General features: G+C 39.0%; 2 protein-coding genes across 2 annotated transcripts; both read left to right on the top strand.

The window, feature by feature from the left end:
• The first annotated feature begins 10,031 nt into the window (after window positions 1–10,031).
• On the top strand, window positions 10,032–10,727 carry LOC148195961 (uncharacterized). Its single transcript, XM_088095334.1, has one exon. It carries the CDS (start codon window positions 10,032–10,034, stop codon window positions 10,725–10,727), a length of 696 nt encoding a protein of 231 aa, XP_087951460.1.
• A 276-nt stretch (window positions 10,728–11,003) lies between these two features.
• Window positions 11,004–16,831, top strand: LOC148195960 (uncharacterized). Its single transcript, XM_088095333.1, has 7 exons — window positions 11,004–11,322; window positions 11,452–11,827; window positions 12,130–12,346; window positions 12,644–12,732; window positions 12,847–13,211; window positions 14,274–14,486; window positions 16,743–16,831. The coding sequence occupies exons 1-7, from the start codon at window positions 11,004–11,006 to the stop codon at window positions 16,829–16,831; spliced, it is 1,668 nt and encodes a 555-aa protein (XP_087951459.1).
• Window positions 16,832–17,486: the final 655 nt, after the last annotated feature.

Here is a 17,486-nt window from a genome sequence, read left to right as displayed (position 1 = left end):
GACATAAAAACTTCTAAGTGTTTACATCAACAAAATTATTCCTATTACAATTGATTCTATGGAAATGTTTTTAAATGAATTACAACTAAAGTCTTCAAGTTCTTTATCTTGTAGCATCATGGCATCATCAAAATCATTATATCTTCAAGACACCAATGCTCCTCATTGATAAAAAATTTCACTTTTGTCGTACTTTTAAAGGCATTTTAATGTTTTGAGATGCGTGAGAACCATGCATATGTTTTAACTATGCTTAAAGTGAATCTTTATTGAATTTTAATTCTAATGATATGCTTAGTTCTTTGATATGATGTTTATTGATTGTTTAAGTGATGAAAAGTTAATAATTCAAGGTGATTTTTGAAAGGTCATGACTTAATGCAATAAGTAACGATGAAACATGCAAGTTTAACACTTGAACATTCATTTTAACACTCAAGTAGAGTTGTCAAAACGGGTAACTCGGCTCGACCCGATCCGACCCACCACAGGTTGATCACTTAATGAGTCAACCCAACCCGATTAACTTATTAATGAGTTGAAAATATTCGAACCTGGCTCGACTCACTAGGTTGGTGAGTTAAACGGGTTGACTCACTAACTCATTTAATTATAAGTTTTTCTTAAAATAAAAAAATTACAAATTTTTTAATTCAAATTTAAATAAATTTCACACTAAAATGATTTTAAACTCCAAAGATAGTAAAAAAAAATTATCATACAATAAAAACATGTACAAAAGGCAAACAAATAAGTTTTTAATATTAATAATTTTTGTATCTTGTCCATTTATAATATTAGAGTCTTAACTAGATAAATCTATAATATTTTTCTCTCTTGAAACATCTTATTCTTTATCATCATCTACAGTATAATAAAAAAAAATGCTAACTAATAATATTGAAACACAAAATAATAAATAATTTAATTAAATTAGGTGGGTTGGTGAGACAACCCGACTCACCACAGGTTCAACCCGAGTGAGCCGGATTGAAAACTAGCCGGTATAAAAAAAGTACATTTTTTTCAAACCTAACCCAATTCAAATCCATGGTGGATCGAGTTGACTCGCAGGTTACAATTTATTTTGATAACACTACACTCAAGTAAGTAAAATACCAAACTAACTCCGTATTTTATAAGCTAAAGTGATAATAAGTAATGATGAAGTAGTAAAGGAGAATAAATAACATTCTCCTATTAAGTGACTTCACTTAAACTCGATTAACTCACTTAAACTCGTTAAACTAATGGTGTAGCAATCAAGTAGCAAATTCCTTATTTCAATATGTGTGTGTGATTATACAATTGAATGATGAATGAAAATATGTGATGAAAAATGATGACTAATAAAGAATGAAAAATATGTAAGATAAATTGTGAGAAGTGTTAGATATTAATATTTTTGAAATCATTATGTTGGATATTAAATGGTGTAGATAAATTAAGTTAGTTATGAGTTGATTTGATTGATTGACAATTAAATTAGGTGTTAAAGTGTTTAGTGAGAGAATAAAATAATACAATGGTTGATATATGAGATAACCTAAGTGGGTGAGTTAATATTAATATCTAGAATGATATCTTGACCAAGCTACGATTGTCATGTCGAGTATAAAATCTCATTTATATAAAGGAAATTTCCTACTTTTACTCATAGAGTAAATCATATGGATGAAGATATTAGGTGAAGTTAAATGTGGTTATTATATTATTATGCATAAACTATTTGTCGAAAACTATCTTGTCATGAATGTGAGGTTTGTGACATCCCAAAAATACAGCAATAAACCATATAATAGAATTAATTACATTTAATAATATATCAGTTCAGTCTTACACTAAACAACGAGCGCGCATGGCCGAACAGCCTTACAGAGAGAGAGTTACAAAAGATATAAACAAAACATAAGTACAAGTATGACCGAACGGTTTACAAAAGCCCACTACCGATCGGTCATACGTACGAAGATGGGAAAGAGGTGAACGATCACCTCACTACGAAAACTACTCTACTGACCGAACGTTCTACTGTTCGGTCTTAACTTCGACTTCTACCAAATTTTCCTCTTCCAGCGCTTCTTCAAGTAGCTCGTCTCCTCCTGCTCACATCCACACAGATGATCATTGCAACGACAAGGACGGACGTACAAAACCAGACAACACAGGAAAATGCAGGGTAAGCTTATGTAATTTAATTCAAGTAATAACATACGTTTATCATATTCAAACACATAAAGTACATTTCAACATACGATTCAAACAAGGCCTACTACTAGACTGACTGTCCGGACGGTATGAATTCTGTGTAGCTACAACGTTCGTGCACCCGGGTGATGTAGTAACTGGAATACTCTCATCAGCTGCCACCCGAGGTTAGTCTGTTCCGTCCAAAGTAACCCTAAGGACTAGGACCTCCTGCCGTTCCCACACATGACCTACCCTCCTCTATGTGAGGACGAGTACTCACAGAACATCAGGATGAACCGCCAGCTAAGCATTTCTACATTCATACTTTACCAATTTCAATATTCACTCATGAGTCGTTCCTCCCCGGAACGCTCGTTCAAATTCACAATAATTCCTCCATCTCATATACTCTTCATCTTTTATCATCCATCGTTTTAATTTCATTTTTATCACCAATTCTAAGAACATCAAATACCGAACGTTCAATCCTCACTCAGAACGAGGATGAACACTAGGAACGAGACCGAGAAGTCTCCTGTTCCAGAATAGAATAAGATCGAGTGGGTTACTATTAGATTTAGAAATAAACCGAGTACAACTAGATATTATATGACGAACGTTACTTACAACGTGAATTAGTTAAATGAACTAACTCTCGTGAGCTCAAACCAATATTCAAATAATATGGAAAGTACGGAGGCTCTAGGCCGAATCCAATAAATGTAGACATGTCAAGACGTTAAAGAACCATACAGCAATCCAATGCCAGTAAGTGACCGAACATGGTAAAGGAAAATTCTACTGAAGTTGGACGAACACTATTTTATCAAAGTGGATCAATTATAAACGAGTATAAGCGCTAGGTATAAGACCGAGCACTACCCATTACGGAAGTTCGGTGTGAGACCGAGCACTACTACTTATAAAAGAAGGATTAATAAATATGACATTTATCGGAAGTGTGTTTAAGAATAACTACCATATACAAATACATATATTTACAAGATTTGAGTTTATCACTGAATACTCAGATGCAACTACGCTTGGCCGAACGCTCAAGCACAGTACTATCACAAGAAGACGCTCGTCCTCAACTAGAATTCTTTCCAAATGAAAGAATTCAATTCCAAACCATTTTAATAGGAACACCGAACGGTCGAGGACCGTTAAATGACGAACGTAAATTATTATAGGGAAATTCATATCCAGAAAGTCATTTATCTTCAACTCATTTCTCAATACATATTATCATAACCATATAAAATAAATATCAAATATATTTGCATACTTCATATGATCCATATCATACTAATAAATCATTTTCCACATAAACAATCATATCAGTATCCTACTTCATATTCATTCAACCACTCAGCAACATGCATTCATTATCAACGAACGTATAAACAACATACAATTAAATTAGATAAGCTTCCCTTACCTCTAAAAGTGAACGAACGTTCTACAGACCGCAAATCGGTTTGCCAAACTAAGATTCCTTCTACCCTCAACGCTCAACTACTCTTCGAACCAAAATCAAACAACAGACCAAAAGGGTTCAGAATTAAACTAAGGAATCATGCAACCAGAACTTGGTTTGCATGTTCACAAGAACGAACGGTTAAGGGGAAGGAAACTTACCAGTTTCAGAACTCGAAACTATTCGGTTCAAAATGAAGCTTGGGACGCCGGGAGTGCTCCCACGGTGCCTGAACGGTGATCGGAGAGGAGAAAAGGTGAGTTTTGGTAGAGAGAAGGGAGAGTTTCTAGAGAGAAGGAGGAGAAATGGAAGATCAGAGTTTGGGAAGAAGGGTGCATGCAGAGGAGAGTGGGACAAAAGTTTCAGAAACCATCATTTTCTTCCCACGTCCAAACGAGCGTTCGCTCTCCTGCCGACACCTACCTTCCACTATCTGATTTCAGAATCCTAAACGCTTGACACCTGGCGTCCGCGCAGAGGAGTTTTGGGTGCGTTTTAAATGAGGTATTAATATACCAAAAGGTCTTAAATTGATTCATATATTAATATCTCGTGTAATATGTTTAATATGAGTCTTTTTTATATTAAATTATTTTAATGTCATATAATCAAGGCTTGTGTGAAAATATTTCTTAAAACATGTCTATGTAATTTTGTTGAATAGTATGTTTTATCTCTAATTTGACAATGTATAGTAACGTAAATGCTATACATTTTAAAAGATATGGTAATATAGATAAGTTATATTATCTTACTTATATAGTAAGACTTTATGATTCATTTTATGTTATAACCTTATTTAATACGTGAATAAATTATATCATAAGTCATAAGGAAAGTTCTAAACAATGATGGATGTTTTATGTTTTTTTATTTTCTCTTAACACAAACACATTTTCTTTTAAAAACTCAAATGTTTCATGGCTGATTGTTTTAAAGACCTAAAAAATGATTTTTGAGAATTTTGTAGTTTTAAAATGGTGATATTTGATTATTTTAATAATAAATTTTTTTAGCATAAATAAATTTTTAATAAATAAGTTTTATTATTTTAGAAATACATATTATTCTAAAAACCACTTTTCTAAAGTTTTTTTGCCTTCTTTATACTTTTTCTTATCCTTTTAAAGATATGAGACTGTAAGAGCGTTCTTCTTGACAAGTTTTTCCTACCTATCCAATTAGTTTCTTTATTTCAGTAAGTTGTTTGTATGCCTTTTTCTTAGGTTAATTTTTTCTTTTATTGCATGTAATTTTCTTTGTTGCATGTGTCTTGTGAGCCTTTGACGATCAATGATCATAATTGTATAACTTGATCATTTTTGTGATGTTTCTATGTGTAAATAGAGCATCCTGCAAATTTAAAGGTGTTTTGGTGTTTTAGAGTGTCTAGAGTTGTCATACCAACACTAGTGCAAAAAAGACCTTTAACGTCACCCTTTAGACGTCTAACCCTCGAATATCAAACGTAAAAAATGACAGGTGACATTTTTTGTAAATAAAACAACTATTTAGATGTCAGCTATGGAGGGGTCTGACGTCTAAATACTCATATACGTCGGCTCCCCCGAATAGACGCCAAAACTAAACGAAAAAGTTAATAAAAAATAATTTTTTATTCTATTTAGACGTTTGTTATGGGGGAAACCGACTTCTAAAGCCATTTAGACGTCTGTTATTGGGGGAACCGACGTCTAAATACACAACCCAGAAATTTAAAAAGTCACTTTTTGACTCCATTTAGACGTCTGATCCCGCCACTCCGACTTCCAAAGCCCTTTAGACGTTTGTTATTGGGGGAACCGACGTCTAAACCCTAAACCTAGAAATTTAAAAAGTCACTTTTTGACTTCATTTAGACGTCTGATCCCGCCACTCCAACTTCTAAAGCCCTTTAGATGTCTGTTATTTAGGGAACCGACGTCTAAACCCTAAACCCATAAATTTAAAAAGTCACTTTTTGACTTCATTTAGACGTCTGATCCCGCCACTCCGACTTCTAAAGCCCTTTAGACGTTTGTTATTGGGGGAACCAACGTCTAAACCCTAAACCCATAAATTTAAAAAGTCACTTTTTGACTCCATTTAGACGTCTAATCCCGCCACTTCGACTTCTAAAGCCCTTTAGACATCTGTTATTGGGGAAACCGATGTCTAAACCCAAAACCCAGAAATTTAAAAAGTCACTTTTTGACTTCATTTAGACGTTTATTATGGGGGGATTCAACTTCTAAAGCCCTTTAGACATCTGTTATGGGGGAACCGACTTCTAAATGTCGGCATTAAAACACCGTGATCGTGATACAGCCTTTACGCGCACTTATTGTTCATCATCTTCGTCGCATTTTCTCTCTACGGGTTATGCTTTTCAGGTTCATTTTCTCACTTTTGCACCATTTTAAATTAATTTTACTCCGATTACATCACTCTTTGATGCATTATCTTTCATTTGAATCGATTAAAATGCGTTTTCGTTGGGTTTTGATGCCGTTATTCTTGTGTGTTGGGCGGCGTTCTTTGGCGGTGATTTCTTGTGTTTTGCACTCTTCAATTCCCTCCACTATGTTTTTAAAACCATCCAATAAAAATAATGTACAATACATTCTCTTCAACTAAAATATAAAGTTGTAAACTCGAATCACCATGAGTCAAGAGCATCCTTAGAGACGTTTGACCTATATGGATCGGACGTCTATATAGACGTCTGACCTATATAGGTCCGACATCTCATTAATGTCACCCATATAGACGTCGGACAGAGATCAGACGTTAAAAGCCCAAAATAACAGACGTCTAAAGTCCTTTCTGTACTAGTGCAGGTGTAGGAAGCTAATTTTTTCTCTTTTATGTTTGTTTCAATTGATTTTTGTTTGTGTATTGAATTTGGTAAAGTTATGGGAGGCATGCTCACTGGTGAGCAAACTCTCATTAAGTGAAAGCCAAACTTGATTTTAGTATAGAGTCGGGAGAAGGAGACTTGCTAAATGAATTATCATGTAATTTATTCCAATGTTGGATTTCAGGTCGTTGAGAGAGCATGTGGTTTAACTTAGCAAGTCTGTAAGATTTCAGATAAGATATTTGTGGAGAAAATTATATGATCTTAAGACAATTCTGATGATGTTTAGAATATAGTTTAATGTATGTATTTATATTATGGTTTGTGTGAAAATAGTATGCTCAGATCCAAGATCGATTAGGCATGTATTTTTTAAGGGTATACATTAAAGTATGAATTCAGGAATGGGATACTAAACATGCAAGACTATGGTAAAATAAATGAATTAGTTGGTGAGAGAAAATAAAAATTTTATAAATTTCTTATTTTACATCAAAATCTTTTTTTTTCTCTAGCCAATTACGATTTAAGATTAAGTTATTTTTAATGACATGCCACGTATAATAATTGTATTGTTTGTATATGTGGTTAAACATAATTGATTCTTAAATAAAACCATACGTTTCGAAAGATTATTTTGCATAAAATTTACTTAATTATGCAAAATGTAATATTTTGAAATCAACATTGAAATGATTTTCAAATTACTTTTTTATAAAATGCGTATTGTGAGACCCTAAATAATTAACGCACCCAATCCCACACTCTGATCACCATTAAATGCACCGTGCCACGTCAAAACACACTCACACCCACTCTGCATGGGATTGCCAAGTGTCACAGCTGGAACATTCCAAAAACGTTAGTGGAAGACAAGTGGCATGCGGAGAATGGGCGTTCGTCCTGCGTGGGAAGGGAAAATAATTTCTCTGAAAAACTCTTCTCCACTCTCTTGCATGCTTCATCTTCTTCCCCGAAATACTGATTTCAAATTCTCTGCCTTCTCTCTAAAACCACTTCAACTTCTCTCCACCGTAATTCACCACCATCTCCTCCGATCCCATTTCAGAAATCGTAGGACCATTCACGGCATCGTGAGCTTTCACTGGAACCGAACGCTTTAGAGTTCTGTGACCGGTAAGTTCTCAAACTCTAAACACCCTCTTCTGAGTTGCATGCGAACCCTGGTACAGCTGCATGTTAGAGTATAAGCTAAGTTCTTCTACGTTTCTTGTGGTTAGATTTAGTGAAACACTTGAGAAGCACGTTGAGGGTAGGAAACTGTATTTGGACAAGTTAAAAAGCATTCGCTTAGGGCGTTCACTGCTGAACCAGGTAAGGGAAGCTTTAGTAATTTAATTGATACTTGTATGATGTGTGTGAAAGCATGAAGTGTACTGGATGTATGAAATGTATGATGTTTAAGTATGCATGAACGAGCCCTGTTGTACTGGTTGTGTATGAATGATATTGTATGAACTGTATGTTGAGGATGAAATGTATGAATTGGAAAATGGATAATTTCTGTAAGGTATTAGATGATAATATGAATTCTGTAATGTATGAGATTTATGGTGGAGATAAGTTATAAGATGTGAAGCGTATGAAAAATGTGAAGTTATTGTAGATGAAAAATCTGGAAAATATAATAGTCCTTACTTTGATAATGCACGCTCGTCATCGAACGGTCTTCTACCGTTCGGTTTTCCCCTGAAAATGACTTAGAATAGGAGTTCTTTCATTTGGAAAGGATTCTGCTTAAGAACGAGCGTCCTCTTGTGAAAGGCTAGGTTTGAGCGTTCGGCTCAGCCTAGTGGTATCCAACGAGCGAAATTAATGGAAGTTATATTAGTAACGCTCGGTTCTATAATCCGGCGTTCGTTATAGGTAGCGCTTAGTCTTATATTAAGCGTTCGTCCAAATGAGCTCTCGATCTTATATCGAGCGTTCGTTCTAATTAGTGCTTGGTCATCTACCTAGCGTTCGTCCTAAGTAGTGTTCGGTTTTATACTGAACGCTCGTCCTTATATTTGATTCCCGAACGAACGTAAATAGCGTTCATCCAAAATTATTAGTTGACGTTCGGTCATTGACTGGCGGTGGTGTATCCTGAATTAAATCACGCTCGGCTCATTTATCTAAATAATTTGTGATGTATCTATCCATTTGATTCGATCTAGAGTCATTGTACTTAAATTTTTCTAAGTATTATTCAGAGTTTCTAGAGTCAGTTCCTTTGACTGAGTTTAAGTATTCGTAACGTCCGTCAGTGGACAGGAGTTCGTTTCTTTTGTTCAGAAACGAGGATTTCTCCGAACTATAATAACGTTCGTCCTTATTATGAAAAGGATGAACGCTCGTCATTTTATGGAAGTGGAACAAATAACAGAAATGTGAATAAGAGGAAGTATTATAACGTGCGAACAGTGTAATAGATGAAACTATGTTTATGGAATTTGAACGAGCGTTCCAAGGAGGAACGTCTCTATGATTTGAATATGAGAAGTTATGTAGTATGACCATGGTAAAGCTGCTGATGGCTGTTCATCCTGATATTCCGTGAGTGCTCGTCCTCATGTAGAGGGGAGTAGGTCATGTGTGGGAATGGCAGGAGGTCCTAGTCCTACTGAGTACTTTGGACTGATAGGGTTAACCTCGGGTGGCAGCTGTTTGAGTGGTTGCAGTTATCACATCACCCGAGTGCACGAACGCCTGTAGATACATGGATTCATACAGTCCGGACGGTCGGTCTTGTGAGAGTTTGGATGATTTATTATATGCTTTGATATATTGTTATATGTCTTGTATGTTAAATTTTATATTGGTTGTATGAATTAAATTACCTAAGCTTACCCTTGCAATTCCTTGTGTTGTCTACTGGTTATGTACGTCCGTCTTGTCAATGCAATGATCATCCGTGTGGATGTGAGCAGACGGAGAGGCGTTGCTTGAGGAAACGCTGGAAGAAGAAAATTTGGACGACGCCAATCTGGTTGATGTAGAGGTTAAAGCCGAGCCATAGAGCGCTCGTTAAGTGCTAGTCCGTAGTATATACTGTTTAGCTTTTGAACGTTCGGTTAATGTTTGTAAAACCGTTCGTCTCTGAATATTGAGATACCACTGTGTTGTATTTAACTCTGTACTTAAGCCGTTCGGCTTTATTAAGTTTTATTATTGTAAAGACTGCACTGTCTTACTGTTAAATGTAATTAAATTCTGATTATGGTTATTACTGTATTTTGGGATGTTACATTTGTGGTATCAGAGCAGTTTTGTTCTTTTAAGGAACACTGTAGGTTATGAGTGCACTGTGTTTTTGCTGTGTGCTAAATATGTGTTTAATGAGTTAATTTTTTTTTTCTAACTCTTTGAACATGACTAACGCTCGTTTTTCTCTGTTCCAGAGAACAAATGGCACCTAGACTCCCTCCACCACCTCAACCTAATGAGGCTGACGCGTCCAAGAACACTAGGCTGTTGGAATCAGTGATAGATAGGTTACAACAGCAGAATCATACTCTGATGGAACAGAACACCACTCTGATGCAGCAAAACCAGAATGCTATGCAGAGTATGGAGGCCGCTCGCACCAACTCGGAAGCCACGCAGAGGCAAGTGATGGATATCCTTGCCGCTACCAGGGGCACGGTAGGGGCGTCATCTTCCAACGCTGCCCAGCCTGCTGCTGAATGGAGTTTGGAGAGCTTCCTACAACACCACCCTGCCAAATTCAATGGAAAAGGTCTCCCGGATGAAGCGGACCAGTGGTTGAGAGATATGGAAAGAATTTACAACGCCAAAAGATGTCCAGATGACAACCGTTTGGCGTACACTGAATACTTGCTGACTGGTGAAGCAAGTCACTGGTGGACGAGCATGAAAGCCATCTTGACGGACGCTCAGAGTCCCATTACTTGGGAGGTTTTCAGAGCTAAATTCTATGAAGAGTATTTCTCGGACAGCGTGCGCTTTGTTAAGGAAGTTGAGTTTCTACAGTTGATACAAGGGGGAATGTCCGTCTCGGAGTACACCAACAAATTCAAGCACCTGGTCCGTTTTAATACCATGGCAACAAGTGAAGAATGGCAATGCAGGAAGTTTGAGAACGGACTGAGGAGTGACTTGAAAGTGTTGATATCCAGTCTGTGTATTAGATCCTTCCCTGTTATGGTTGAGAGAGCAAAGGTACTGGAGAAGAACGTTGCTGAGGCCGAGTAACAGAAGAAACAACAAGTGAGTAGGGGGCCGGTTTTAGCCAGAAATAATGCGAACGTAAGAAGACCCCCGTACGTTCGTCCAACTCAATCCCCTGGCGGATCACAAGCCTTGGTCACTGTCGGCCAATCTGGACAGCCAAGGAGCTTGACGTGTTATCAGTGTGGAGGACCGCACTATCGGTGGGCCTGTGCTCAACTGTCTGGGGGAAAATATTGCAACAAGTGTAGAAGGAGCAGACACTCAGATCAGGAGTGTAATATGGGAGGACGAGCGGCAATGAGGCCGCCGAACGCTGGAAGAACGCAGCAAGGAAGAGGTGGACGAGCGCAGGCAGTGGGAAGAGTGTATGCAATCACGGGTGCTGAAGCTGCTCGTTCAGGTACACTCATCACCAGCACTTGCATGTTATTTGGAAAGCCTTGCTGTGTATTGTATGACTCGGGGGCAGCTCATTCCTTCATCTCGAAGGCGTGCGTTGAGAAACTGGGACTAGTGGAGAGCGAATTACAGTTCGACTTGGTGGTGTCAACCCCAGCGGCTGGTGGGATTAAGACATCGGCAGTTTGTGTCAGATGTCCTTTAGAAGTTGAGGGGCGTATATTTAAGGTTAATCTCATCTGTTTACCCCTTCAAGACTTAGAAGTAATTTTGGGGATGGATTGGTTGGCTACCAATCGGATTCTCATTGATTGTGGGAAGAAGGAGTTAGTCTTTCCGGATGAAGAAGAGGAGGAACTATCAGTCACACTCGGTCAGTTGAAGGAGGACATCATGGAAGGAGCGAGCTGTTTCCTGATCATGACATATGAAGACGAAGAAGTGAGGGACGCGAAAGTGGAGCGTTCGTCCAACACTGGAAGCAGTGGAGGACGAACGGTAGTGGATGAATTCCCGGATGTCTTTCCGGAAGAAGTCCCTGATCTACCTCCCGTTCGTGAGGTTGAATTCACGATCGACCTAGTAACAACTGCCGCACCCATCTCGGTTCAACCTTATAGAATGGCTCCAGCCGAGTTGGTCGAGCTCAAGAAGCAAATCGAGGAGTTGATGGATAAGAATTTCATCCGGCCGAGCGCTTCACCTTGGGGAGCGCCTGTGTTGTTGGTAAAGAAGAAGGATGGCAGCTCTCGGCTCTGTATTGATTATAGGCAACTCAATAAGCTGACCATCAAGAACAAGTATCCACTGCCAAGGATTGACGACCTACTGGATCAGTTGCAAGGTGCATGCGTATTTTCAAAGATTGATTTCGTTCGGGCTATCACCAAATTAGAGTGAAAGAAGGGGACATTCAGAAGACTGCCTTCCGGTCCCGGTATGGGCATTATGAATACGTGGTGATGCCCTTTGGAGTGACGAACGCACCTGCAATCTTCATGGACTACATGAACCGGATTTTTAGGCCGTACCTGGACAAGTTTGTAGTGGTGTTTATTGACGACATCCTCATATATTCAAAGAGCTATGCCGAACATGAAGACCACTTGAGGATCGTGTTGAGCGTGTTGAGGGAAAAAGAATTGTATGCCAAGAGGTCAAAGTGTGAATTCTGGATGAAGGAAATCCAGTTTTTGGGGCACGTCGTTTCGGCTGGAGGTATTTCAGTGGATCCAGCCAAGGTGAAAGCAGTGCTGGATTGGGAGAGTCCACGTTCGGTCACAGAGGTTAGGAGCTTCGTGGGGCTCGCGGGCTACTATAGATGGTTCATTGAGGGATTCTCCAAGATAATAGCTCCGCTGACCTATCTCACCAGGAAGGATCAACCGTTCGCCTGGACCGATCGGTGTGAGGAGAGCTTCCAAGAATTGAAGAGAAAATTAACGAGCGCCCCAGTGTTGGTCATTCCAGACACGGCCAAACCTTTTGAAGTGTTTTGTGATGCGTCGTATCAAGGTTTGGGCTGCGTACTGATGCAGGAAAGGAAAGTAGTGGCGTACGCTTCTAGGCAGCTGAAGGTCCACGAGAAGAATTACCCCACACACGACTTAGAGTTGGCAGCAGTCGTGTTTGCACTAAAGATTTGGAGGCATTACCTGTATGGAGCAACGTTTCAAGTCTTTAGTGATCACAAGAGTCTCAAGTACCTCTTTGATCAAAAGGAGTTGAATATGAGGCAAAGGAGGTGGCTTGAATTCTTGAAAGATTATGAGTTCGAGCTGTTGTATCATTCTGGAAAAGCTAACGTGGTGGCGGACGCCTTGAGTAAGAAAGCAGTCAGGGTCTCGGCAATGATGGTGAAAGAGCTGAGCTTGGTGGAAAGTTTTAGAGATCTAAGGTTACAGTTCGACTTAGGAGCGAACGTTATTAGATGCTGTAACCTTAGAATTTCCAGTGATGTGTTCGACCGAATCAGAATGAAGCAGCGTGAGGACGAAGAATTGGCAAAGATATTAAGTGCGCTCGGTACAGATCAGACTAAGGGATTCAATACTGGAACGGACGGTTTACTTCGCTATATAGGGAGAACGTGCGTTCCAAACGATGGTGAGCTGAAGAGGATTATATTGGAGGAAGGGCATCACAGCCGTCTTAGCATGCATCCTGGCGTGACTAAGATGTATCAAGACCTCCGTTTATCATTCTGGTGGCCGGGAATGAAAAGTGACATTGCACGTTTTGTGTCGTCCTGTTTGACTTGCCAGCGAGCAAAGGTTGAACACCAAAGACCAGGCGGGTTGCTGCAGCCATTGGAGATTCCAGAGTGGAAGTGGGACAGCATCTCCATGGATTTCGTGACCCATCTGCCACGCACGGTCCGAAACCATGATTCAATTTGGGTGATTGTGGATAGATTAACGAAGAGCGCCCACTTCCTGGCCGTCAACTTGAAGATGTCAATGACAAACTTGGCCAAGTTGTATATTAAGGAGATCGTTCGGTTGCATGGAGTTCCTTCGAGCATCATTTCAGACCGAGACACGAGATTCACCTCTCGTTTTTGGCAATCATTACAAGGAGAATTGGGGAGCAAGTTGCAGATGAGTTCGACCTATCACCCTCAGACGGACGGCCAATCTGAGCGAACCATTCAGACGCTCGAGGACTTATTGAGGACGTGCGTCCTAGATCATATGGGAGTATGGGATGAAGTCCTGCCGCTCGTAGAATTCACGTATAACAACAGTTTTCAAGAAAGCATAGGAATGGCACCGTTTGAAGCTCTCTATGGAAGGAAATGTCGAACGCCACTTTGTTGGTTCCAGGAAGGAGAGAACGTATTAACCGGACCTGAATTGATCCAGCAAACAACTGAGAAGGTGAAGTTGATCCAAGAACGATTGAAGACATCTCAAAGCAGGCAGAAATCTTATGCTGATAGGAGAAGAAGACCCTTAGAGTTCGCTACAGGAGACCACGTTTTTCTCAGGCTGAATCCGATCACTGGAGTGGGAAGAGTCATTCGTCCAAAGAAGCTGTCTCCCAAGTTCGTAGGACCTTATCAAATCCTGAAGAGGATCGGATCAGTGGCATATGAGTTAGCTTTACCACCTCAACTGTCCAACCTCCATCCAGTCTTCCACGTTTCCCAACTCCGGAAGTATATAGCCGATCCCTCACACATACTGGAGTTGGAAGACGTCCAACTTCGCCCTGACCGAACGCTGGAGCTACAACCAGTTTGCGTAGAAGACAGCCGCACCAAGTACTACAAAGGGAAGAACGTTCATCCAGTGAAGGTGGTGTGGGACGCAAGGACTGACGACTCAACATGGGAGGTTGAAGAGGCTATGAAGGAGTTATACCCTCACTTGTTTCCTGGTAAGTTTTAGAATTTTCGAGGACGAAAATTGTTTTGTAGTTAGGGGGAATGTGAGACCCTAAATAATTAACGCACCCAATCCCACACTCTGATCACCATTAAATGCACCGTGCCACGTCAAAACACACTCACACCCACTCTGCATGCGATTGCCAAGTGTCACGGCTGGAACATTCCAAAAACGTTAGTGGAAGACAAGTGGCATGCGGAGAATGGGCGTTCGTCCTGCGTGGGAAGGGAAAATAATTTCTCTGAAAAACTCTTCTCCACTCTCTTGCATGCTTCATCTTCTTCCCCGAAATACTGATTTCAAATTCTCTGCCTTCTCTCTAAAACCACTTCAACTTCTCTCCACCGTAATTCACCACCATCTCCTCCGATCCCATTTCAGAAACCGTAGGACCATTAACGGCATCGTGAGCTTTCACTGGAACCGAACGCTTTAGAGTTCTGTGACCGGTAAGTTCTCAAACTCTAAACACCCTCTTCTGAGTTGCATGCGAACCCTGGTACAGCTGCATGTTAGAGTATAAGCTAAGTTCTTCTACGTTTCTTGTGGTTAGATTTAGTGAAACACTTGAGAAGCACGTTGAGGGTAGGAAACTGTATTTGGACAAGTTAAAAAGCATTCGCTTAGGGCGTTCACTGCTGAACCAGGTAAGGGAAGCTTTAGTAATTTAATTGATACTTGTATGATGTGTGTGAAAGCATGAAGTGTACTGGATGTATGAAATGTATGATGTTTAAGTATGCATGAACGAGCCCTGTTGTACTGGTTGTGTATGAATGATATTGTATGAACTGTATGTTGAGGATGAAACGTATGAATTGGAAAATGGATAATTTCTGTAAGGTATTAGATGATAATATGAATTCTGTAATGTATGAGATTTATGGTGGAGATAAGTTATAAGATGTGAAGCGTATGAAAAATGTGAAGTTATTGTAGATGAAAAATCTGGAAAATATAATAGTCCTTACTTTGATAATGCACGCTCGTCATCGAACGGTCTTCTACCGTTCGGTTTTCCCCTGAAAATGACTTAGAATAGGAGTTCTTTCATTTGGAAAGGATTCTGCTTAAGAACGAGCGTCCTCTTGTGAAAGGCTAGGTTTGAGCGTTCGGCTCAGCCTAGTGGTATCCAACGAGCGAAATTAATGGAAGTTATATTAGTAACGCTCGGTTCTATAATCCGGCGTTCGTTATAGGTAGCGCTTAGTCTTATATTAAGCGTTCGTCCAAATGAGCTCTCGATCTTATATCGAGCGTTCGTTCTAATTAGTGCTTGGTCATCTACCTAGCGTTCGTCCTAAGTAGTGTTCGGTTTTATACTGAACGCTCGTCCTTATATTTGATTCCCGAACGAACGTAAATAGCGTTCATCCAAAATTATTAGTTGACGTTCGGTCATTGACTGGCGGTGGTGTATCCTGAATTAAATCACGCTCGGCTCATTTATCTAAATAATTTGTGATGTATCTATCCATTTGATTCGATCTAGAGTCATTGTACTTAAATTTTTCTAAGTATTATTCAGAGTTTCTAGAGTCAGTTCCTTTGACTGAGTTTAAGTATTCGTAACGTCCGTCAGTGGACAGGAGTTCGTTTCTTTTGTTCAGAAACGAGGATTTCTCCGAACTATAATAACGTTCGTCCTTATTATGAAAAGGATGAACGCTCGTCATTTTATGGAAGTGGAACAAATAACAGAAATGTGAATAAGAGGAAGTATTATAACGTGCGAACAGTGTAATAGATGAAACTATGTTTATGGAATTTGAACGAGCGTTCCAAGGAGGAACGTCTCTATGATTTGAATATGAGAAGTTATGTAGTATGACCATGGTAAAGCTGCTGATGGCTGTTCATCCTGATATTCCGTGAGTGCTCGTCCTCATGTAGAGGGGAGTAGGTCATGTGTGGGAATGGCAGGAGGTCCTAGTCCTACTGAGTACTTTGGACTGATAGGGTTAACCTCGGGTGGCAGCTGTTTGAGTGGTTGCAGTTATCACATCACCCGAGTGCACGAACGCCTGTAGATACATGGATTCATACAGTCCGGACGGTCGGTCTTGTGAGAGTTTGGATGATTTATTATATGCTTTGATATATTGTTATATGTCTTGTATGTTAAATTTTATATTGGTTGTATGAATTAAATTACCTAAGCTTACCCTTGCAATTCCTTGTGTTGTCTACTGGTTATGTACGTCCGTCTTGTCAATGCAATGATCATCCGTGTGGATGTGAGCAGACGGAGAGGCGTTGCTTGAGGAAACGCTGGAAGAAGAAAATTTGGACGACGCCAATCTGGTTGATGTAGAGGTTAAAGCCGAGCCATAGAGCGCTCGTTAAGTGCTAGTCCGTAGTATATACTGTTTAGCTTTTGAACGTTCGGTTAATGTTTGTAAAACCGTTCGTCTCTGAATATTGAGATACCGCTGTGTTGTATTTAACTCTGTACTTAAGCCGTTCGGCTTTATTAAGTTTTATTAGTGTAAAGACTGCACTGTCTTACTGTTAAATGTAATTAAATTCTGATTATGGTTATTACTGTATTTTGGGATGTTACACGTATCTCCAAATACTTTTATGTATTTTTGTTGTCATAAGTAAATTGATTTTGTCTGATTAAATTAGTATTAAATAATAGTAAAAAAAGTTAATTTTACACCTGCATTTCCATTCAACGAAAAAAAAAGTTTTAAATCAATTTAAAATTTAAAATACAACTTTATAAAAAGCACACGCCTTTATTCTTTTTAGCAGTGCCACGTTTACAAATTTTAAATATTAGTTATATTTAATCGTTTCTTTTCCATTTTCTTGAAACGAAAAAGAACATAGTTGGAAATAATTTTTTTCCTATTTTCCAATTGAGGTGTGTTATAGTTCATAATTTTTGTTTTGAATTATTTTCATTAATCTGAAATAACTATAGATGTTAGTTTAATAATAATACAGATTTTAATGAATAAAATAAAAAAAGGAAGATGAA

The sequence above is a fragment of the Vigna umbellata genome, chromosome 7, assembly GCF_029865625.1.
Source record: "Vigna umbellata cultivar VRB3 chromosome 7, Vumbellata_1.0, whole genome shotgun sequence".
In the NCBI taxonomy this organism is placed as follows: Eukaryota; Viridiplantae; Streptophyta; class Magnoliopsida; order Fabales; family Fabaceae; genus Vigna; species Vigna umbellata.
The sequence above is the reverse complement of the archived record's forward strand: the minus strand, read 5'-3'. Positions and strand labels throughout refer to the sequence as shown.

Excerpts from the sequence above, each read along its gene's own strand:
- LOC148195960 (XM_088095333.1), top strand. The coding sequence starts at position 11,004 with ATGAGGCCGCCGAACGCTGGAAGAACGCAGCAAGGAAGAGGTGGACGA. Across the intron at positions 11,828-12,129 it reads CCTTGGGGAGCGCCTGTGTT|GCCGTACCTGGACAAGTTTG; the intron begins GTTGGTAAAGAA and ends CCGGATTTTTAG. Across the intron at positions 12,347-12,643 it reads TTTCAGTGGATCCAGCCAAG|GAAAGGAAAGTAGTGGCGTA; the intron begins GTGAAAGCAGTG and ends GTACTGATGCAG.
- LOC148195961 (XM_088095334.1), top strand. The coding sequence starts at position 10,032 with ATGGAACAGAACACCACTCTGATGCAGCAAAACCAGAATGCTATGCAG.